At 51.2% G+C, this 24052-nt stretch overlaps 1 protein-coding gene across 1 annotated transcript in view; it reads left to right on the forward strand.

Moving 5' to 3' along the window:
• Positions 1 to 24052, forward strand: part of LOC144950930 (short transient receptor potential channel 7-like) — a 91194-nt gene that overhangs the window by 28522 nt on the left and 38620 nt on the right. The window contains exons 2-4 of the mRNA XM_078881110.1: positions 17952 to 18310; positions 19980 to 20144; positions 22753 to 23018. Of these exons, the coding sequence (XP_078737236.1) occupies positions 17952 to 18310; positions 19980 to 20144; positions 22753 to 23018 (790 nt within the window). The remainder of the gene's footprint in view (positions 1 to 17951; positions 18311 to 19979; positions 20145 to 22752; positions 23019 to 24052) is intronic.

Below are 24052 nucleotides of genomic sequence, written 5' to 3' on the forward strand. Positions count from 1 at the left end.
GCCGCGGTGAGCCTCTGGAAGCAAATTTGAAGAAACGGAGCCGTGCGGAGCCGGCCTTGGATTGGCACGGCACGGCCTTCTGAAATCTCCCGTAGGTGTGAACAGACAGCGACGGGACTCCTTGGGCCAGCCAAGGCACTCTGAGCCTGCGACGTGCCCCCCTCGCGTGCATTGTGGCAAGGGGTGTCCGCCGATCACGTGACAGCAAGACAAATAGCAGAACCATCCCAGCTGCTCGTGATGAAAAAGATGGAGTTGGTGTGCTACGTTTATGAGGCCAACTGATTAACCGTGCGACCAGCGTGGCGAGAGAGAGCCGCTAGCCAGCGAGTCTGTGAATTTGGGGGGGGGGGGGTGGCTGAGATGACACCACCGTGCGGGATAGAATTTGGGGGGGGGGGGTTGCATTTGCGGAGGGTCCCGCATTTGCTCCCAGTCCTCGTCACCGTGACCGTCGGGACTGCTTGCCTCTTGTTAACAGCCCATTCTCTGCACCCCCCTCCCCCCGCTCACCCGTCCTACTTCGGTGATTCGGCACAGCTGGCAGCAAGAGCATCGGTACAATTGTAGTGTGTGATACACTAAGGCGCACACACTAACTCGGAGGCAACACGTTTTTTTAACACAACACTAACCACTCGGGTGTCAGCTATGCTGTCGCGATGTGCGTGCGAGTAAACCCTAGTGAACGGGCCAGCCAGCACACACGCTGTCTGACCCACGATTCCCTGCTGAAGTCCAACCGACGAACGAAGAGTGAAGAGTTCCAGGACGATCCCCACAAACGAGCCCCGAATCTCCTCGGCGCTCCCCCTTTATTTCCCTGGCCGCGGCCTCGCTCCGCCCTCGGCCACACCCCCTGTTGTATCAAGACCGGGGCTCCCGGCTCCCTGTCACGTGTCCCCAACCCTTTTATGGAAGCTCCCGGCGCTCAGCAGCACTCCAGAATCAGTGGCTGGCGCTACAGTACAGTGACCCTTATTTGTGTCACTACACATTTTTTTTTTATATACCAGGTGTAAGGCCCCACTACTGAGCTCTCCGCAGCTCTTTTTTAGAAGCTACCTGGCGATCACACGCGATAGCTCAACGGAGTGGGCTTTAACATCGCGTGGAAGTGCACAGCAGTCGCCAAATACTCTGAGCGCGCGGTGATGTCGATTTCTAAATGTGGAGGTTGAAAAAAACGGAGGAAAATCCACGCAACCACGGGGAGAGAGAGAGACACGCAAAATACAAATATACAGCAGGCAATATCAGGATCGAGATCGGAAACCCACAACCTCCTGTATACTAGGAGAGGGAGTTAACATCTCGCCACCAAAAAGGCCAGGCTCAAGTGAAATTGTTTGCTGAATGGAGTTGAGATTGAAGTTGGGTGGAGTACACGCTGACCCAGCTGCTGTACCGTATTAAAAATATCAGTTCAACGAAGTGGCTTATCATCACATGGGCATTTATCGCAGCCAAATACTCTTCAACACACGTTGATTTTAAATGTGGAGGGGGAAATCCGTAGAACCCATAGAAAATTCCACGTGACCACGGGGAAAGAGAGACATGCGAACTTCATATATGCAGCGTCAGGGTCTGGATCGGAACCCACATCCTCCTGTATACCAGTCGAGGGAGTTAACATCTCGCCACTAAAAAGGCCAGGCTCAAGTTAAATTGTCTGCTGATTGGAGTTGTGATTGAAGTGGGGCGGAATACACGATGACCCAGCTTTTATACCGGATTACTGGGAGAATGCCCAGTTAGCTAGAAGCCCAGAACAGCACTGATCACACGATATCCTATCGCCAGAAGCATGGACCCACTGGCATCGCTTTGGCAGGCTGACTGAATAATAGGCACGTTTAATTGTATTTTGTGTAACCGCATGAGAACTCAAAGAGACTAGGGTGGGTCTCATGTGCAAGAGTGCCCCTGCGGCATCGGTCTGCCGGGAGGGAACGATGATTGCTGATATGAGTACAGCGCGTATGTTGTACTTGTTTCGCACCCTACGTAGCCAACCGTGCTAAACTATGGGTGTCCGTGGTTCTCTGTGTATCTCTATGGGGACTCTATGGGTGTGTCTGTGGGTCTGGGTGTCTGTGGCTGTCTATGTACTTTGAACTTCTATTGCATCGTACGTAGTCAACTCTGCTAATCAGAGGCGACAGCAAACTCAACACAGTCAGCAGTTCTAAAGAAGGGAGTTTTCAATCTAGACCAAATTCGCGGTGCAATGTTCTAATTTGGCAAATGTAGAGCCTGACTTGGGCACGCCAGTGACGAGTGACGCCTGAACTGGTCCTGGGTGGTCTCCCCTTTGAATCATCAACCCACACTGACCAGTGCGGTGAAGTCTGGTTAAATAACGCCCACGACGAACACGGCGAAAGGTCGGTCATCATCCAGCGGTGGATTAACCACGGCCTATGCTGCTGATGTTGATGACACCTTGTACGCAAATCATAGCTGCTCACCTAGGGCTCTGAGATCCTCCCGTGCTCTGGATCGAAAGGCAAGCGCCACTAAATGTGACCGAAAATAAAATATCGATGATGGCAAAGAAATAAAAACAAAGTTAAACCAAACCCCCACCTCCCACAGGACCCGTTGAACACCGTCGATCGGTCAAGCGGTTGGCAGACAAGGGTGTCAAGGCGAGACAGAGTGATAGCCATGATTCAACAGCTACCGTATATAGATTTGGAGTTTGCGTGTCTCTCTTCCCGTGGTCGCGTGGATTTTTTTCGATGAATCAGCAGCAACCGTATATAGATTTGGAGTTTGCGTGTCTCTCTCTCTCAAAGGCGTAGCTAGGATATTTTGCACCCGGGGACGAACTATAAAATTGGCGCCCCCCCCCCCCCCCCCGTTTAATCACATTTTCTTATTACATCGAATAAGGAATAACAATTAAAATGTTAATGGAACATTGTATTTAAAGAAGCAAATTTATAGAAATTATATTACAAGGCTCACTCAGTCACTGTCGTAGACTGGTTGACATAGTCTACAAAAGATTAATTTTTCTTGATTTCACTGTCGCAAACTGGTTAATCACGTAATCAAAATCTGTTTTTTCCAATGTTTCTCTTTCAACGCTAAGAAGAGCAAGATCGCTGAGACGATCTTGTCCCATTGAAGCACGCAAATACGACAAAATAAGTTTCAATTTGCTGAACGACCGCTCACAGCTTGCAATTGAAACTGCTATTGTTAATACAATTTGCAGTGAAATTCGCAAATTCGGAAATATGTCGTCTCCATAAAACACAATAAAACCAAGAAGATCCAAAGGAGTTTCTGGTAGAACTTCATTCCGGTTACTGAACAGCATTTTGCAATCTCCAATTTCTGTGAAAAGTTCGTGGCCATTGATGTCGGTGTCATAGAAATTTCCAAAATCTGTGCAATTTCGACGAATTGCATCGACATCTGTGTCGGATAGAAGAGTTTTGACGTCCAGCAGAAATCCAAATTTTGTGTTCAGGTCTTTTAGTCGTAAAAACCGTGTTGACATCTCCTGTTGAAGTCGATAAAATACGCTCTTCATAACGCGCACAATTTCTTCTTCTGCTGAAAGTCCTGCATCTCTTGCCAGTTCTGGCATCTTCCGACGTCGCCTAATGCTTCTGTCCTCATCGATCCCCCAGGCTGTGCATCTTGTTTTGGCGTTTTCTACAGCAACTTGGCTCAAATCATCACGAAGCTTGACAAATTCATGCTCCAAAGATTCAAGATCAGTTGCTGCTTACTTGAAATTCATAGTAGGATCCTGTAAGCGCTTCTGAACACGATCAATTTTTACAAGAATGACATTCCAGAAATGTAATAAAACTATGAAGTTAAAATTTAATACGCATGCCTGTAACTGTTCTGCATCACTTCTGGTTTCAGGCGTCATAGTTACGTCCTCCGATAATTTGTCTAGCAGCCCTACTAGTTCATCCAGTCCTTCATAGATAGCTTTAACAGCTTCTGATCGTGCACTCCAGTGTGTTTCAAACTTCCGCTTTACTGTGATGGGCACAGCTTTTTTTATCTCTTCCCAACGAATTGTTGAACGAGAGAAAAATAAATATATACTTTCAACTGTTCCAAAAAATATGACGACAAGTGGATCCTGTTTAGCTGAGTGTACTCCTGCTAAGTTTAAGCTGTGGTTGTTACAGTTGACAAACAATGCTCTGTGATTTTTGTCACATATTCGTTGTTGAAGGCCGGATATATGCCCAGTCATCACAGCAGCATTGTCATAACATTGTGCCCGCCAGTCGGCTAGAGGTATGTTATTCTTTGATAGTTACTTTTTAGTTTGAAAATCCACATCCACAAATCTTATGACCTGAGAAACCTGTTCCCGATGTCCTAGATCAGGAGTTGAGTCAAGTAAGATACCGTAGTACTTGTTTTTCCTGATATCACTCAACAATTGGTTCTTTACAGTCGACGCAAATATGTGGATAAATTCATTCTGGATTTCCGGTGACAAACAAGAAACTGATCCCGGATTTTCTCCTGCGTGCTGTACGTGTTTTGCTAACAATGGGTCATACTGCGCAACGAGTTTGATCAGCGCGAGAAAGTTTCCAACATTTTTATCCTCATCCACATTCAAATTTTCCGCGTACCAAAATGTAATTACATGACATGTAGGCTGTGTGTGGCGGGATATATAAACTTTTAGGTTGAGGTGTAGATTTGTGCAGTAGTTTCAGGCTGCCGCGCCCGCCGCAATAAGTTATAATGTAACGTTGTAAGCCTCATTTTGGCGCCCCTTTACCTTGGCGCCCGGGGACATATGTACCCCCCTGCCCCCCCTAGCTACGCCTCTGCTCTCTCTCTCTCACTCGCTGAATCAATCCAGCAAGTCACTTCCTTTTGGGGTACCACGGTGGTGAGATGTTAACTTCCTCGCGTGGTATACAGGATGTCGTGGGTTTGATCCCGACCCTGACACGCGTTGTATATTTGGAGTTTGTGTGTCTCTCTCCCCGTGGTCGTGTTTAATTTCCCGGGGTCCTCTGAGTTTTTCCCCTTCACATTTAAAAACATCTCGGATTAGGTCGCTTGGCTATGTACGGTGCGAAAGAAGTTCAACGTACATACAACCTGTTGTGTAAGGTGGTCGCCCATCCAAGCACTGTCCGGGCTCAAACCCTGCTTAGCCCTCCGGACGTAATGACGAGTTGGGGGCACACTCTTGGGAGATTCGTCCCACGAGCAGAGTTAATGGAGGTGCGGCGTGTAACTTTTATTATAATTTGCCCCGCGCGCACGTTTTCCCTCGCAACGGCCTCCCACACCGCGGTAAACCTCCGCAACCGCAATAGGCACGGCTCTGCAATTCGTTAAATACATTTGAAACATTAAAAAAATTGTAACTCGCGACGCGCCGGCACCAACGGTAGTACTCGCTCTCAACATGCCCCACCGTCCCCCTTGCTATGGTTGTATGTGAAGAGGAGTCCGGAGACTGGTAAGCACCTTCTTTATTCTTCCAAGTACAGCCACACTCGTTCCTCAAAGCAACCTCGAACACGCGTTTCACAGCCCCATTTAAACCCTCTATCTCTGCCCCCCTTCCGAATCCACATCTCTTGTATCTCGCGCCGCGTGACGTCAGTGCCCCGTAACACTTGACCCGCGTCTCGTGTATTGGTGTATGTGTAATGTAGTAACTCGGCGGGAGACGACTTCACGGGTAACACACTCTTTATTTTATCAAACTCGTTCACAGGTGACTAACACCTACTTTGTATCTCGGGTGACAAACACCCACTTAGTATCTCGGGTGACAACCACCCACTTAGCTACTTGGCGACTAACGCCCACTGAGCTACTCGGATGACCAACATCCACTTAGTACTTCGGGTGACAAACACCCACTTAGCTACTCGGCGACTAACGCCACTGAGCTACTCGGATGACCAACATCCACTTAGCTACTCGGCGACTAACGCCACTGAGCTACTCGGGACACTCCCTGCCCGGGGTATCCGTCTCGACTGTGGGTCCCCAGCCCGACCCACGGGGGCGTCGGACCCCGGGTCCCACAGCCTCGCCTCCGAGCCACACAGGGCCCCGGTCCCCACAAGGACGGCGGGACTAGGGGTCTCGGGGCACTAGGTCTTCAGCTCCGTCTTCAGGTCTTCAACTGGGTAACTCTCCCCGAGTGCTCTCGCGCGTCCCCCTTAATACCCCACCTGCGGACGTCGCTGCGAGCACCCCGTTATTCGACCAATCGCCGGGCGCTGGCTACGATCCTCTTTTCCCACATCTCATCGTGCCTCACCACCCACGCCGCGCCGCCCCGTCATCTGTCACTCCCGGCGCGCGCGTCCACACCACGCCCACAACGCGTGCCCAACCCCGCACCCCGCGCCGCCCCGTGATCCATCACTGTCACAGTCGGCGCACGTCAATACCACCACTACATCACCCCCTACCACATAGCTCGCAGCCGACCCGGCTGCTATAAAAATATACCAACCGCCCTGTGTGCCCCGTAACACAACACAACAACAAGAACAACAACTAACTTAACAACACAACACGACGCGAACACTACCATCCGCAACCCTCAACCAATGCCACCGCAACAACAGAACAATATATCGCCTGGTTTCCAATCATGCGTATGCACCCTCCGCTCATGCAATTTCTCGTTCGCAATTTGCCGCGACCGCGAATTCAACCTTGCCGCCTCCCGCGCTTCAGTCAATTTGGCGATATTAAATTTGATGTGGTCTGCCAATTTAGATTTTGCACGTGGCTGGGAAATCCCCAGTTGGACGTCCATGGCCGGATCGGCCTCCCGCCCATACATAAGAAAAAATGGGGAAAACCCCGTCGCCGCATGAGGGGCCATTCGATAGGCCGCGAGTACCCCCGGCACCTGTAAGTCCCAATCAACCTGATCGTCGCAAACCTGTTGGCACAACATAGACGTAATCGTCCTGTTCAGACGCTCAACCATCCCGTCAGTCTGCGGGTGGTAGGGGGAAGTACGCACTTTCTTTGTACCCAACAGGTCGCACACCTCGCGCAACAAAACGCTCGAAAAATTCTTTCCTTGATCCGTCAGCAAGCGTTCGGGGGCGCCCTTGTCCAACACATAACCCTGGACAAAGGCGTCCGCCACCGCCGCAGCCGACTGGTTGGCGAGCGGCCATGCCATAGGCCATCGGGTGAAGTATTCCACGCCAACCAGCAGGAACCTATTTCCCCTTGGTGTAGCCGGAAAGGGCCCCAAGATGTCCAACGCTACCAATTCGTTTATACGCGAAACCTGAATGGATTGCAGCGGTGGATTAGCTGCCAATGGTGGCGGTTTCCTTTTGGCGCACCCTACGCATCCCTTAAGAATATTCGCCACGTCGTTACCCATCCCCGGCCAATAATAGTCTCGCTGGATTAGGGCGAGCGTTTTGTGAAAACCCAGATGCATGAGCCGTTCATGAGCTGCCAGAACAACCCTACCCCGCATAGCAACAGGCACAACGAGCACGTGACGCCGGGACATGTTGTCCCACTTCATCAAAAGGCCCTGTCTGCACACCCAGGAACCGACCCGCGCCTCCCCTTCTTCGGGAGCGCCGACTTTCCGACGTAGCGTAAGTAGGGAGCTGTCGGACATCTGGAGGCGGCCCCACTCAATGAGGGGCAACGACAACAGCGAATCCCTCCCCGTGGGGGCGTCCTCTCCCGGGGTGTCAGTGGCGGCGAGCGCAACTCCCGGGGTGCCGGCGACCGGGGGTTTGCACCGCGCCGATCCCAACAAACATGTGCAGTCCGTGCCCGGCGGCAACCGCGACAAGGCGTCCGCATTTGAGTGTCGCAACCCCTTGCGGTAAATCGTCGTGAATTGGTAGTCTTGAAGGACCTCCAACCATCGGGACAATTGGCCCGATGGCTGTGCCACGCGCATAGCGTATTGTAGAGCCGCATGGTCCGTCCGGACCGTAAAATGACGGCCGTAAAGATACGGCCTGAATTGCTGTGTAAAAAACACAATGGCTAACAATTCACGACGAGTTACGCAATAGCGTTGTTCGGCGGGGGAAAGAACCCTACTACCGTAGGCGACCACCCGTTCAACCCCCCCGACCACCTGTGAGAGCACCCCCCCGATACCCGTATTGCTGGCGTCCGTGTCAAGCAAAAACGGTTGTGTGAAATCGGGGTAACACAAGGGGGGAGCCTGCACCAAGGCGTCACGGAGGGAGCAGAACGCAGCCTCCTCTTCCGCCCCCCAGTGAAACCTCACACCCTTAGCCGTCAAAGCGTGCAGGGGCCTGGCTATGGTGGCAAATTGCTTGACAAAACGACGGTAATAGGAGGCGAAACCAATGAAACTACGAACCTCCGTGACCGAGGTTGGCGTTGGCCATGAGCTGACGCAATGCGTCTTAGCAGGGTCCGTCGAGATCCCTGAACGACTCACGATATGGCCCAAATACCTGACCGATTCCCGAAGCAGAAAACATTTAGCCGGTTTAAATTTAAGCTTAGCGGAACGCATCCTGAGGAACACCGCTCTCAGTCGCTGGAGGTGCTCCTCGAAAGTCCGACTAAAGACGATGATATCGTCGAGATAAATCAAACAGGTATCCCATTGGAGGCCTGACAAAACCAATTCCATGAGTCTCTGGAACGTGGCGGGAGCGGAATGTAAGCCCATGGGCAAACGGTTGAATTCAAATAGGCCCCCAGGTGTCCGGAAAGCAGTTTTAGGTTTTGACTCGTTATCGAGTGGCAATTGCCAAAATCCAGAAAGCAGATCGAGTGTGGAAAAAAACTGCGCTCCCGCCAAGGCATCCAGCGACTCATCCATCCTGGGGAGCGGATACGCATCCGCCATCGAGATTTTGTTTAAGCGGCGGAAATCGACACAAAACCGCAAGGACCCGTCCTGTTTCTTCACTAGGACAATAGGAGCACCCCACGGACTAGAAGAGGGCGAAATGATATCGGCCGCCAACATATCATTAACCGCCGATTGCACATGTTCCTTCTCGGCTGGGCTGAGCCGGAAGGGATTCTGACGAATAGGGGCCGCGTCCCCTGTAGCTATGTGGTGGCGCAACAGGTCAGTGCAGCCGATATCGTACTTATGTTTGCTGAACACGTCAGCAAACTCGATTAGCAAACCCCTCAATGCTCCCAATTGCACTCTGGACAAGTTAGCAGAACCGGCACACAGCGAGTCCAACCACTCAGTCCCCTCATCACTTTGAGGATGCGACTTAACAGTGAAATCTGCTTGAGCCACGAGCCGTTCCTCAACGGGTAGCGGCGCGGCGTGAGCCAGCACCGTTCCCTGCGCAATTACGGCCGGCCGCGACCCCGTATTCAGGACCATTACGAACGGCTCACTGTCCCCTCTCACCATGGTTTGAGCAACCGCTAAGTCGAGGCCCTTACTGGCTCTGTTTGACGGCCCCAACAGCACCCCCTGTGCCTCCGCACCCACCTCGAGTGGCTTCCTGAACCGAAGGGGTACTAACATTTGCGATCCCGGGGGCACCCGTACAGTGTGAGTCGCCAGCGCCTGCACCGTCGCACAAACCGTGCGCACTTTGGTAGGGCTCGACAAGAACGCAACCCTCCGACCTGACGGAAGCTCTATGCAGGCCTGATCTATAAGAATTTTGATGGGCATTTTGGACAAAAATGTCCGTACCTAGCAAACAGGGAACGGCCAGCGATGATGATACAAAAATAGGGCCCGCCAATTTAATGTCACCAATGCAAATAGTCGCCCGAATCTGGCCGATGATCCCCAGGGATCCCCCATTCGCCGCATAAAATGGCACGTCTACTGGCAGAAGGGGTCTACTTTGGACGGGAAGAATGTTATAAATAAGGTCCGAGATGATGGTGGCCGACGCACCCGTGTCAACAAGCACCCGGACCTCAACCCCGTCAATGAACCCCGTTACCACGGACGACCCGGCCGACGCAGCCACGATCCTGTGGGCCAATTCGGACCACTCGACTGCTTGCGGGCCGCGTACGGACCCCCCTCGCCGAATTGAACCCCCGGCACCCAGCCGCGAACCCCCCACCGCGAAGCGGCGACCCGAATGTGCCGTGTTTGTGGACCGAACGTGTGAGGTGCCGCGACTTGCCGGGTTTTGTTGGGATGACTTGTGGCCCTGGTCGTCGTCCCGACGTGGTCCTGTGGCGCGCTGACGCGGGGCCCGGCACCCGGCTGCGACGTGACCCCGAAGGCCGCAGTTGTAGCAGACGACGGACGTCGTAGGTTTCGGTTGCTCCAGCTTGCGGGGCGAACGTGTGGGCGAACGACCTCCCGTTCTCCACTCCCCCGGACGCGATGCAGCGAAGGCCTGCTCCTGCACCGCAGCTGGCTGAGGTTCGGCGATCGTGGCGTCCAGTGCCGCGTTCCCCGCCCATTTGCAGACGACCCCCGGCTTGCGTTTGAGGACCTCGTACGCGTGAATGCTCGTGGCGATCGCCAGGGAGCAGATATCCATCTCGTCCGCCACGTTGATGGGGACCCCCAACTCGTGGGCCAACACCAGCAGCTGCTCCGTCACCATGGCGTCCTTCCCCTCCTTATCCATGCGGGGAAAAGCTGCGTCCGCCAAGGCGAGTAGTGCCGTGCGGTAGGCGAGCGTCGTTTCTCCAGCCACCTTCCGCCGATCGTAGAACTGGTGGCGACACGTGGAGGGCGGCCCGAACACCTTCGCCATCAGGTGTAGTGCGGCCTGGAGCGTAGAGCGGGACGACCTTGCAGCAGATGTGAAGGCTGCAAGCGCGTCGTCGTCAAGCATCGCTGGCAACGCACGCAGGGCAGTGGTGTCGGACCACCCCGACATCTCCTGATGAGCGAGGAACCTTCGTTGGAAGGCTCCCCAGTCGCCCCCATCCGCCTTGAACACCGACAGCGCGGGCAATCTTTGCTGGAGGACCCGATCGTCGTCGACGTCGGAGAGATTTTCCCGCGCTCCGCTGTAGTTGTGTAAAATGTCGGCTCGGTTGTCAGGCACAAAATGGAGGGCTCCGGCGCGCGCTGATGACGTGGGCTGCGCTGCGCGGAGGTGTCCGGCCACGTGGCGTCCGTCTTTCCCGCCAATCGGTGGCGGCCCCCCAAAAACGGCTGCAACTTCCAGACTTTTGGCGCGAAGCGCCTTTTGGCGGGAATCCTCCACCGTCGCTTCCTCCACGACCCCCGCAGCCGTTTTTCCGCTCGCCGGAACGGAGATGTCGGCCAAGACAGCGGCGGCGGCGAGTAGCAACTCCGCCAACCGGGCGTGCGCGTCCTGGAGGCTGGTGTCGGAGGCAAGCGGAGCGTCGGCCATCACCGCGAAGTGCTGCATCGGCGGCAACTCCTCGTCCTCTACTCCCGAGGTCGGTGTCCCCGGTACGCCGTCGTCGTACCGACCTCGCTCGTGGGTACGGGTAGTCTTCCTCGTGTCCATACTCCTTGAAGACAGGTTTACTTCTGACGCCAGTTGTAATGTAGTAACTCGGCGGGAGACGACTTCACGGGTAACACACTCTTTATTTTATCAAACTCGTTCACAGGTGACTAACACCTACTTTGTATCTCGGGTGACAAACACCCACTTAGTATCTCGGGTGACAACCACCCACTTAGCTACTTGGCGACTAACGCCCACTGAGCTACTCGGATGACCAACATCCACTTAGTACTTCGGGTGACAAACACCCACTTAGCTACTCGGCGACTAACGCCACTGAGCTACTCGGATGACCAACATCCACTTAGCTACTCGGCAACTAACGCCACTGAGCTACTCGGGACACTCCCTGCCCGGGGTATCCGTCTCGACTGTGGGTCCCCAGCCCGACCCACGGGGGCGTCGGACCCCGGGTCCCACAGCCTCGCCTCCGAGCCACACAGGGCCCCGGTCCCCACAAGGACGGCGGGACTAGGGGTCTCGGGGCACTAGGTCTTCAGCTCCGTCTTCAGGTCTTCAACTGGGTAACTCTCCCCGAGTGCTCTCGCGCGTCCCCCTTTATACCCCACCTGCGGACGTCGCTGCGAGCACCCCCTTATTCGACCAATCGCCGGGCGCTGGCTACGATCCTCTTTTCCCAATCTCATCGTGCCTCACCACCCACGCCGCGCCGCCCCGTCATCTGTCACTCCCGGCGCGCGCGTCCACACCACGCCCACAACGCGTGCCCAACCCCGCACCCCGCGCCGCCCCGTGATCCATCACTGTCACAGTCGGCGCACGTCAATACCACCACTACATATGCTATCTTGATTTGAAGCTTTCGTGACTGCATGAATCCATACTCTTTGGTTCTTTCGGTAAAGTCACGTAGGTAGAAAAAGAATAGATCACGACGTTTCGATCGCAACACAAGCAATCGTTATCAGGTGGGACAACCACAGCAAGAAACAACTGCTGGAGTAGGCGAGAGATCTGCCGTGGCACGAGGTTATATAGTTGGCCTCGGCAGTAGGGGGGAGAGAGAAGGGGGGGGGGAGGAAGGAGGCTGGGCAGAAAGTAGACCCCGCAGCAGCACCCGGGTGGTTTGTCCAAGTGGTTTTGCTGTACCCCAGCAGAAGCCGTTGCTCGACTGCTGTGGGTAGGTAAATCAATGTCAAACACTGTCCTGTCTCTCCATTTCATTACTTTCAAATGTGTTAAAAAGTAAAAAACAAGAATGTAATATGAGTGTGCCTATATCACTGTCGAGTGGAAACAAACGTTTTTGGTGAAAACGGCCCGATTTGCGATTGCTAATCAATTAACCATCACTAACGTTAGCTATCATAGAGAAGTACGTTACTTGGAAAGTTAATTAGCCACACATTCACCCAACCACCACCAATGGCGCTCACGGGGGTATTCAACTAACGTCAATGTCTTTATTACGTTATATTTGTCAGAAAGCCCACGTGAAGTCTGAATAAAGTGTCAATCATTTATGTTGCGCTGCATGTGTAATATTTGTAGACAGTAGTATCTTTCATTTATTGCATATTCTTGTAATATAGTGTATAGCTGTACTTGCTTATGATAAATATCATTATTAGTGTTTCTTTGATTAAAGTGCAAGCAGTTTTATTACAGTCAGCTTTCATTCACAGTGAGTGTCATCATGAGCAAGAGGAAGGATGGCAGTGACATTCGTCAGTTTTTTGGGCTGCTTCAGAAAAGAAGAAAAGTAAGTTGAGAGCGGTGATAAAATGGATACCAGTCAGATGATATAAGTTTACAGTAGTACAAGAGATGAGTCAATGTTTCTCGATATAATAATTGCCATTCAGATCAGAAATGGTTATTAATCCATTCCTGAACATCAAGGCAAGAAACACCACTTCTTTACTGATGATATTTATTTCATGTTCACTCTGGTGCTTTCAGAGTAAAGAGAGAGAGGGAGAGAGACAGCATGAGGATGCCGACAGGGCAGGGAGAGCAGGTGACATGGAGGTGAGTGAGAAAAGGAGCAAATATTGATGGTTAAGACTGAATAATGACATCACAACAGTCTAATCCTAATGTTAATTTAAGCTGATATATTCCTCTAAGTATGGCTTCTCATGTGTATTTCAGATAATACAATCAAGCAGGGAGAGTGAGTTTGAGACAATTACAGACAGACAGAGAGAGAGCAGACAGGCAAGTGACGATGAAAGTGCAGGAGAGGGTGGGGAGGAGCTTGGACCTCGCCCAAATCAGCCAAATGTTAATGTCATACCTACTGTTTGGTTCTTTCCGTAAAGTCACGTAGTTAGAAATAAAATCAAACAAATCACGACGTTTCGATCGCAACTCATGTGGTCGTCATCAGGCAAAGGAGTCAGCCTCTAAAGACAAACTGTTTATAAGGGTTTGGGGATGGGCGTAGCCCAAGTGTATCAACAGCACCAGGACCATGGGCGGTGCACTCGGGATTTCTGCAGTCACGAAAGCTTCAAATCAAGAATGTCATACCTAGTCAAATGCTATCAAATAGGACACTCTACTTTCAGGAGAAATGGTTTAAAGATTATACTTGGTTCCATTACAGCCCCTACTTAAAGGGGGTCCTCTGTTTCTATTGTGCAACACAAAAGTCTAAGCTTGCGTCAAAAGCAGATTCAGCTTTTGTCAAGACTGGCTTTCAAAATTCGAAGAAGGCACTGGAGAAATTTAGTGCACATGAAGACAGCCAGTGTCACAAATTAGATGTGATGACTCAGATTCAGGAGCCAAAACCTGTTAATGTGCAACTTTCACATGAGCTTGAAAGACAGCAGCAACAAGCGAGGAGAAATCTTATGAAGATTGCTGAAAGGTCACTTTGATTTCACCAGTTCCCAAATGCAAAACGAAATTTTGAAGCTGGTGGGCAATACAATCGTCAAAGAAATTGTCGGAAAAAAACATCAATACCAGTGGTCCAGCTCGCATTTATCTTTGATGGCACCCAGGATATATCAGGAGTTGAACAGTAGTCAATATGTTTGTGCTTTGTAGATGCAGATCTACAACCAAAGGAAGAATTCCTGGGACTCTATGAAGTGTCATCAACGACAGGGCAAAATATAGCCAAGATGGCATGTGATGTGATGATGCGTCTAGGCCTTCCTCTGTCCCAACTTCGATGGTGCCGCAAATATGACTGGACGATTGCAGGGGGTGCAAGCCATTTTAAGGAAAGAACAACCGCTGGCTATGTATTGTCACTGTGGTCCACACTGCGTGAACTTAGTAACGCAGGCTGCCTGTGCAGCCTCTCCACCAGTAAGATAATCAATGGGTCTGGTGCATGAATTGGGGAGCTTCTTTAATCAATCTGGCAAGTTCAAGGTGATTTTCCAGGAAATCGCAAAATCAGAGCATGGTTTCACCTCGTTGAAACCCCTCTGTCCCACCAGGTGGACTGTTCGCACCGCTGCCATCCGCCGTGTAATGAAAGACTTCGTCACACACTGCTGGTCTCCGTTGCTTTTTTATTTAGCTTCTTGCTGGCACCCCGCTGGTCCTGACAGCGGACCAGCGTCTCCTCACGCGCGCCCTGCACGCGCTCCCTCGTCAGTCCTTCCGCTCCCCCACTCCGCACACCGCTGGCCGACGGTGTGCCGAAGCTCCGATTGGACCCGAGGTGAACGGCGGGCCCTCCCATATGCCCCCATACTGGGCTCCGCCCCCCAATACCCCGGGCCGTATGATTGGGCCAGAGCCCAGCAGCGAACCCCGTTTACGCTCGCATTACACCAGTATGAGTCAGTGCTCACAGCCCTTGAATAAATGGCATCATACAGCTCATCTGACACTTCAACTAAGGCCAATGGTCTTCATGGAACATTTATAAACGGGAACACTGTGCTCGGCCTTGTAATGGCTGAAGACCTATGGGGGATTTGGAGTGCCTGAACACCTCCCTGCAGCTTAGGAAACAGACTGTTTCAGGCATGTTGGAGGCTGTGGACCATGTCAAAGCAAGCATGCAGGACAAGCGAACGGAGGAGCACGTTGATATCTTGTTCCCAAAAGCAACTGCTATGGCAACAAAATGGACCAACAACCTATTGAGATGCAAACCTACAAAGCGCTACACTGGTCAGGCTGCAGCCCATATCCATCCGGATGCCCAGTCTTTGTACAGAGCCCAATTGTACAACGCCTTGGACACAGTGAATACTCAATTCATAGAGAGGTTTGATCAAGCTGGATTCCACAATCTGCAGCAGCTTGAAAATGTGCTGCTACGTGGAGACGTGGACAAGGTGGTAGACGAGTATCCTGAGTTGAATTCAAGATTACTGTAGGTGTAGCTGGCCATGTTTGGGGCTAATAACACAGATCAAACGAGCTCAGATGTTGCTAGCATTATCAGGGAAATTGTGCCAGAGGTGAGAGGTCTCTTCAGTCAGGTAGAAGCTTTGTAAGGCTTCTGCTGGTCGTCCCTGCCTTAAGACATGGCTTAGATCTTCGATGAGTCAAACAAGGCTGAATAATGTGGCCATGTGTCACGTGCACCAGGAGAAACTCGACTGGACCTTGAAGGAATATGCCAGTCTTTTATCGGTGTCAACGATAAGCGCAAATAGGCCTTAGGATCCTCTGCTTGAAGAATGGCAAGTCAAAACACTTGTCATTGCCTGGAGAGGAGATGAGAAGATATAAAAGGAGAGCAGAGGAAAGGAGCAGAAATTACTGCAGAGCAGGGGAAAGGAGAAGAGATGACTGGAGAAGAGAGGAGAATATAGGACCAGAGGAGAGGAGGCGAGAGGGCTGGGGAGGAGAAGATAGGAGAGCAGAGCAGAGCAAACGCCGCTGCTGCCCACCCAAGTTTATTTGTAAATATGTAAATAAAAACAACAATTTGCTAAACCTTGGCCACAATATCTGGACATGTCTTCATATAACAATGCATAGATTTCTGTTTATATGATTGTGGTTATGGTTGTACTTTATTAATCCCTGCCATTAGATACAATGAAACAAAAAAAGGTAAAAAAAGAAAAAAAATACAAAATTTGACATTTTTGTAAAAAAAAAAAGTCCATCCCATGTGTTAGTGAATTTTTTAAATATTTTTAGACAGGAAATGAGTTTTCAAATTTAGATTTTTTTCTGGGGGGGGACCCCCAGCCCCCGGGAAGATTTGAACCCCCCCAATGTTGACTCCATGGCTACGGCCTTGGTTCCAGGCCCGCATCGCTTGGCTGGGCTTTCAAGATTTGCTCTGGGATGGCTCGCCAATTGACCCCGGGACTTGCCCGCTGATGTGTTCGTGATTGCTTCATACATATATACGTGTGTGTCTGTGTGTGTGTGTTTGCGCGTTTACTTGTATGTGTGGTAGTGTAGCGGTTAGCGCGCTGCGCTACAAACCCGGTGACCCGGGTTCAATTTGCGCTCACGTCCAACACTGTCAGTGACGATTATCTGAACCGGTCCTGGGCCTCCCCTAGGTCAGCTCAGCCTCAAATGAGTGCCTGGTGTGGTGTGTAAACATCGCCACTGGGGAGACAAAGGGTACCGGGCGTGGTGCTGGCCACCCACACCCTCGTGTGCCGTGCCGGTCTCTATAAGTGCTCGCTAGCAGCACTTGACTCCAACAGTCTGTTACAGGCTATAAGGGGGATCCGTGTCTTTGTACAATAATGTGTGGGGAGCGGTTAGTGCGCTGCGCTACGAATCCGGCAGCCCGAGTTTGATTCCCATTCACGGCCACCAATACCGGTGACGATTATCTGAACCGTTCCTAGGCCTCCCCTTAGGTCGACTCAGCCTCAAATGAGTACCTGGTGCGGTGTGTAGTAAACATCGCCACTGGGGAGACAAAGGCGGCCAGGTGTGGTGCTGGCTACCCACCTCGTGTGCCATGGCAGCCTTCATGGGGTGCTACTCGCTAACAGCACTTGCCCCAACAGTCTGTGAAGGCTACATGGGAGATCTTTGTCTTAATGCAATTTGTTATAATTTCAAAAGGGGGGTGGGGGGGGGATCAAGATAGTTAACGTCATAAAACATAGTAGGAGGCTTTCACGAACAATGTTGTAAATATAAATGTGTCCATACTCTTTGATTCTTTCGGTAAAGCCACTTCGGTATAAAATAAAATAAATCACGACGTTTCGGCACAACACAAGCGTCCGTAATCAGGTGTTGCGCCCGAAACGTCGTGATTTATTTTATTTTATACCTACGTGACTTTACCAAAAGAACCAAAGAGTATGGATTCCTGCAGTCACGAAAGCTTCAAATCAAGATATAAATGTGTCGTCAAAACCGCCGCCACCCAACACAGCCAATTAGCCATCAGGTCGCCGAACTTGTGACCAGCGGCTCGCTCTGTTCGAGAAGCCGGTGTCGATCGTGGGCAGCTCCCAGCCCAAGACCTCGGCGCTCCGACTTCGGAGCCACCCGGCGACCTCCTCGAACCTTTGGCTCCCCAACAAAATAAAACTTTTGCTTCTTCTCCTCCTCTTTCTCCCCGCCAACCCGCAGGAGAGCGTCCGTCAACCGGCAGACGATACGGCGGCGGCCCACGATGATGCGGGAGAAGGCGGGCCGGCGTCAGGCGGTGCGGGGCCCCGCGTACATGTTCAGCGAGCGGGCCACGAACCTCACGGCCGAGGAGGAGCGCTTCCTCGACGCAGCCGAGTACGGCAACATCCCCGTGGTGCGCCGTATGCTGGAGGACGGCGGCGCTGGCCGCTCGCTCAACGTCAACTGCGTGGACTACATGGGCCAGAACGCCATGCAGCTCGCCGTGGGCAACGAGCACCTCGAGGTGGCCGAGCTGCTGCTCAAGCGCGACAAGCTGTCGCGGGTCGGCGACGCGCTCATGCTCGCCATCAGCAAGGGTGCGCGGAGGCCCCTGTCCGAGTCGCGGTGTGCCGTCGACCGCAGTCGTGTCGTCGTGGTCGTGTCATCGCGGTCGTGTCATCGCGGTCATATCATTGTGGTCGTGTCGTCGCGGTCGTGTTATCACGGTCGTGTTATCACGGTCATGTTATCGCGGTCCTGTCATTCTAGTCATATCATTGTGGTCGTGTCATCGTGATCATATCATCGTAGTCATCTCATCGTGGTCCTATAATCGTAGTTATATCATCGTGGTCATCTCAATGTGGTCATGCCAGTGTCATTGCATTACTGCCGTGTTAGAAGACAGTGTTGTTGTCTACATTTTGGGGGGGGGTTAATTTCACTCGAGGCGCCTCGCAAGTACCCAATGAGCTGTTTTCTATTGTTGACGTCATCACATCGAGCACCGAATAACTGAAACAGTTCTTCGAGCAGGGTAGAAGGCCACGATCTCGTTCCTCGCCTCAAAGTCGCCCAACACCCCGTACCCCCATCGAACCTCGCAGCGAATCACCAAACCGGCGGTGGGCAGCAGACGAATCGTTCCATTCCCCGCGGAAGATCGAATTAAGCGGGTCTGGTTTTGTAAATGGTTTACGCGCACTGCGTTCTACTTTGCGAGGAGACGAGCTCGTGACAGGGCATCACACATGATTAGTGTGAAAAGCATGAATAGGTGTTTACCCATTCCTGGCAAGAAAACAGGAGGTGTGTTAACATGTTCAAACGCCAAATAGATGCCTTTTGCACACACGTACTTGTGGTGAGCATGCAAACAAACACGCTCTTCTAATGTACGTATTGTCTTAGAAACTGATTGACCTACACCAGAGGAAGCGGCCTTCTTATCAATTTCAAAGACAGTGCACACATTATCAGAGCATGTTTGTTTGCATGTACGTGTGGCTAATAATGCAGACTCGATTACTTGCAAAAGGCATCTATTTGGTGTTTGAACATCTTAACGCCTCCTGTGTTATTGCTAGAAAGGGTAAACCCTATTCATACTTTTCATTCTTCGATACCGGCAAAAAAAAAGGTACCGTGATAAATATGATGAGTGTGTTGACGCGTGGTAAGCCGGCTCGGGAAGGGACATAACGTACCAGCAATGGAACTGCTTGAGTGGTATTTGTGTGCTTTTATTGGGGAGTGGGAATAGCTCTTCGGCTGTTGGTAACGTCCCGTTCCAGCAAGCGGAAAATCACAAAGGGTCGCGACCTGGAGTCATCGTGTGTTGCGACTGATTCATTTCAACATGCTTATTGGATTATTCGACTGATGCTCGTGCCGCCTCACAGTAAGAAGGACCTGGGTTTGATTTCTGATTCGCACTCCATCCTGTGTGATGTTCTGCATTATCTCCTCCTTTTTTCCACGTGGGTTTGCTCCTAGTTCTCCCATAGCAAATAAAAAAAACACAGCGTAACTGCTCTTGGCCAAAAACAGCCCAATGCGGAGAGATTTCCTGCAAATCACTCAATTGGGATTGCAAACAGCAACAGCATCACCCCCTGCTCTGAAAAAAACCTGCCAGGACCCTCCTGGCAGGCGAGGCTTTCCTGGGTGAACGAGTGGAAGAACAATGACCACGATGATCACCATGATGATGATCATGATGATCACCATGACGACAACAATGACGCCGCGCGGTGTGCGTTTCAGGCTACGTGCGGATTGTGGAGACCATCCTCGCCCACCCGGCCTTCGCCGGTGAGAAGCGCCTCATCCTGAGCCCCCGCGAGCAGGAGACGCAGGACGACGACTTCTATGCCTACGACGAAGATGGCACACGCTTCTCTCCCGACATCACCCCCATCATCCTTGCAGGTCGGCTGTGGATACCTCGGGGGCGGGGGGGCGGGGTATGATGATGTTCAAGATGATGATGATGATGATCACAATGGTAAACGATCATCACGATGATCGTGATGATCACGATGATCGCGATGATCATCATGATCATGATAATCATGATGATAATGATGGTCACGATGATCATGATGATCACGATGATCATGATAACCATGATGATCATGATGATCACGATGATCGCGATGATCATCATGATCATGATAATCATGATGATAATGATGGTCACGATGATCATGATGATCACGATGATCATGATAACCATGATGATCATGATGATCACGATGATCGCGATGATCATCATGATCATGATAATCATGATGATAATGATGATCGTGATGATCGCGATGATAATGATGGTCACGATGATCATGATGATAATGACGATCACGATGGTCACGATGATTATGATAATCACAATGATGATCACAATGATGATGATGTTCACAATGATGATGATGATGATCACAATGATCATAATGGTGGGGGGGTCACCACTGATTTCGACACCGGGAAATGTTGCCTTTGCAGTCGCTGAGTGAGCAACTGAAAAGGCGATCCCTGGCCCTAAACAACACTTTAGCTTCTTTAGCACTGCTTGTACGTGTTTAGTTTGTTGTTCTTTCCCCGCACCTCCGATTCGCACAGTTGGCTTTGTACAGGGGCGTCCCTAGACCAGCTGCCAGCAACTGGCAGCACCATAGGCGAACCATGAAGTCAGCACCACCATCCCCAGACCCCAAGGGAAGATCTAAGCCTGAGGTTTTTGGTAAACTGGGAAACACTTTAAATCTTGACTTAAAGCTTTCGTGACTGCAGGAATTCATATTTTTGGGGTCTTTCGGTAAAGTCACGTAGATAGGTTAAAAAATAATAAAATAAAATAAATTGCGACGTTTCGATGGCAACACAAGCGACTGTGATCAGTGGAAAAAAGGGGGGAACACCACGAAAGGCAAGCTGTTTTTACAGGTTTAAAATGGGCGTAGCCCAGGCGTCCTGGTATCAGAACAAAGTGGGCGGGGCACAAGTGGCCTGGGGCCTGTAAAAGCGTAGATGGTTATGTTAATGTGGATTCGGAATTAAGAGAGGGGGAGCCGCATGAGACGTGGAGAATTTAACAACTTGTGCTACTCCCGATGCATGGGCGACACCGCAGGAACTGGAATTGCTTGTCACATCTTTGGTAAAATAAAACCAACATTGGAAGGTGACAAGATGGAAACATCACAGCCAGTTATGACTTAAACTGATTGATGACGTCCTTCTAGTGATTGCTGAGTTTGTACCCATCCTCTCGGTGTAAATTGTGTCTGTATATAGGGATGGCTTCATTAAATAATCTTTGTTGATAGCCAGTGGGCTTGCAAAGTACCTTCGTCTTAGAGAAATGTACCTTCGTCTTAGAGAAATCAATTTCTCTAAGACGAAGGTACTTTGCAATGGGAAACACTTTGCCCCTATTTTTCGTTTAATGTTTTTTTAAGCGTATACTTTTTTAAACAGAGGCATAACTATTCAGTTTGCCCGTCCGTCTGTCCAACTAATACATTCTCAGGAATGTTGAGAAATGAATTATAATTCATATTCCCTCTGTGCGCGCACAGAAATTGAAATCATTAAAATTGTATCCTCGAATTTGGCGCCTCACTTGACTTGGTGCCCAAGGCGACCGCCCAAGTTCGCCTGTACAGTGCAAAAGAAGGTCAACATCAATACACACATCATCGTGATCATCACGATCATCGCTATTCTGCTCGTTCACGCCGCCTATTTTTGTTTTGCTCCAATTGCAATTCCGTGGTGGTGATGACCTCCCAGCGGGGGTCACCCTTTGCTAATGAGATATATTGTAGGTCCATGCCTGCCTCTCTCTCTTAACTAAACTATAATCCAAACTTTTTTTTTGTGGCAGGTAATGGCCACTGAGCTATGTATTTCTTTTTACAGAAGCGACCCTGGGCCACAAATGAGAGCTCAACGAAGTGGATTATCATTACCACTTGGAATGTATGGTGGACAATAACTCTTAAATGCATGACGTTGATTCTAAATCTGGGGGGAACTGGAGGACCTGGAGAAAAATGCACGTGACCACAGGGAGAACATGCAAAATCCAAATATGCAGGCGTCAGGGTTGGGATCGAACCAATGCCTGCATACCAGGCGAGGGAGTTAACATCTCGCCGCCATAAAGGCAAGACTCAAGTGAAATTGTCTGCTGATTGTAGCTCAACCAAGTAGCACATCATCACGTGGGCATTTATAGCAGCCAAATACTCTTAGACGCACGTTGATTCTAAATGTGGAGGGAAAAAACCAGAGGACCCAGAGAAACATCCACAGGGAGAGACAATACGCAAACTCAAAATATACAGCAGGCATCTTAAGGGTCGGGATCGGAACCCACGACCTCCTGCATACCAGGCGAGGTAGTTGACATCTCGCCGTTCGAAGCATCCTCTCGTGTCACAACAAAACGGCACTCGCCTTGACTGCGTCGTCCACTGCGCGTGTCGCCCCCCCTTCCCTTTCCCCCCCCCCGACCCCCACCGCGTGCTTCCAGCGCACTGCCAGGAGTACGAGATCGTGCACATCCTGCTGCGCAGGGGGGCGCGCATCGAGCGGCCGCACGACTACTTCTGCAAGTGCGGCGAGTGTACCGAGAAGCAGCGGCACGACGCCTTTTGCCACTCGCGCTCGCGCATCAACGCATACCGCGGCCTCGCCAGCCCCGCGTACCTGTCGCTGTCCAGCGAGGACCCCGTGCTCACTGCCCTCGAACTCAGCAATGAGCTCGCCATGCTGGCCAACATCGAGAAGGAGTTCAAGGTGCGCGCGTGTGTGTCTGTGTCTTTGTGTCCGTGTGTGTCATTATCTTGGAGGCACTGCTGCTGAACCTGCTGAACCTGGAGCATGCCACTAAGAGGTGGGGCCTTACATCAGCCCCACCAAAGCTAAGCACCCGCCTGGGTATTTTCTGCCATAGAACATTCCACCCCCACAACTCGCAATTGGTGATGGGGCAATTCTGGAGAGAGGGGAGAGTTTTCCATACCTGGGCAGTGTGCTGATGACCGGCTCCGATTCGACAGCAGAGGTCTCACAGAGGTCTCACTCCGAATCAGTCGGGCAGCATTATAATTTCTTTGGCTGTGTAACGCTGTGTGGAAGCTGCGTGGTCTGTCGCTACACATGAAGCTTCGGGTCTTCTCAGCCACGGTCATGCCCTCCCTTTTCTATGATTGCGAAACGTGGACCCCTCTAATGGAACATCTGCGCCAGTTAGCAATATTTAGGCTGCCCTGACTATGATCCATCATGGGTTTAACCAGGCTAAATTATGTGAGGAACTCACAAATCCTTGAAAGATCTGGCAAAGTCCCATCGGTGAGCTCCTCTGGCAGGCAAAGCTACATTTGCTGGGTCATGTAGCCCACATGCCTAGCCACTGCATACCTAAACAAATTTTGTTCGGTTGGATAGAGGGGGGTAAATGGGCGTGGCACAAGCTGGAGAAGAGATGGGCTGATGCGGTACAGGAGGATGTAGAGCTGAGTTGACTTGCCGACGACTGGTACCAGCGGTGTCACGAACGGCATAAATGGAGGAGGCTCGTGAAGGAAGCTACTGGCGAGTTAGAGGCAGTCACCCTCCAGCAACAACCGAGTGCAAAGGAGCAACGCTCACAACAACGATCGGAGCACCAGGCAGATAAAACGTAGCAAGTTGGCATAGCTGGTGCATCTACCGGTCATCTCAGTCAGCCAACCCACGGCACCTGGGTCTGTCCCGAGACTTCTTGTCAGCGAGCCTTCGACACTTCACGTGGCCTCAAAATTCACCTGGCCTGCAACAGGTGCCGT

Source organism: Lampetra fluviatilis, chromosome 60, assembly GCF_964198595.1.
Source record: "Lampetra fluviatilis chromosome 60, kcLamFluv1.1, whole genome shotgun sequence".
Classification (NCBI taxonomy): Eukaryota; Metazoa; Chordata; class Hyperoartia; order Petromyzontiformes; family Petromyzontidae; genus Lampetra; species Lampetra fluviatilis.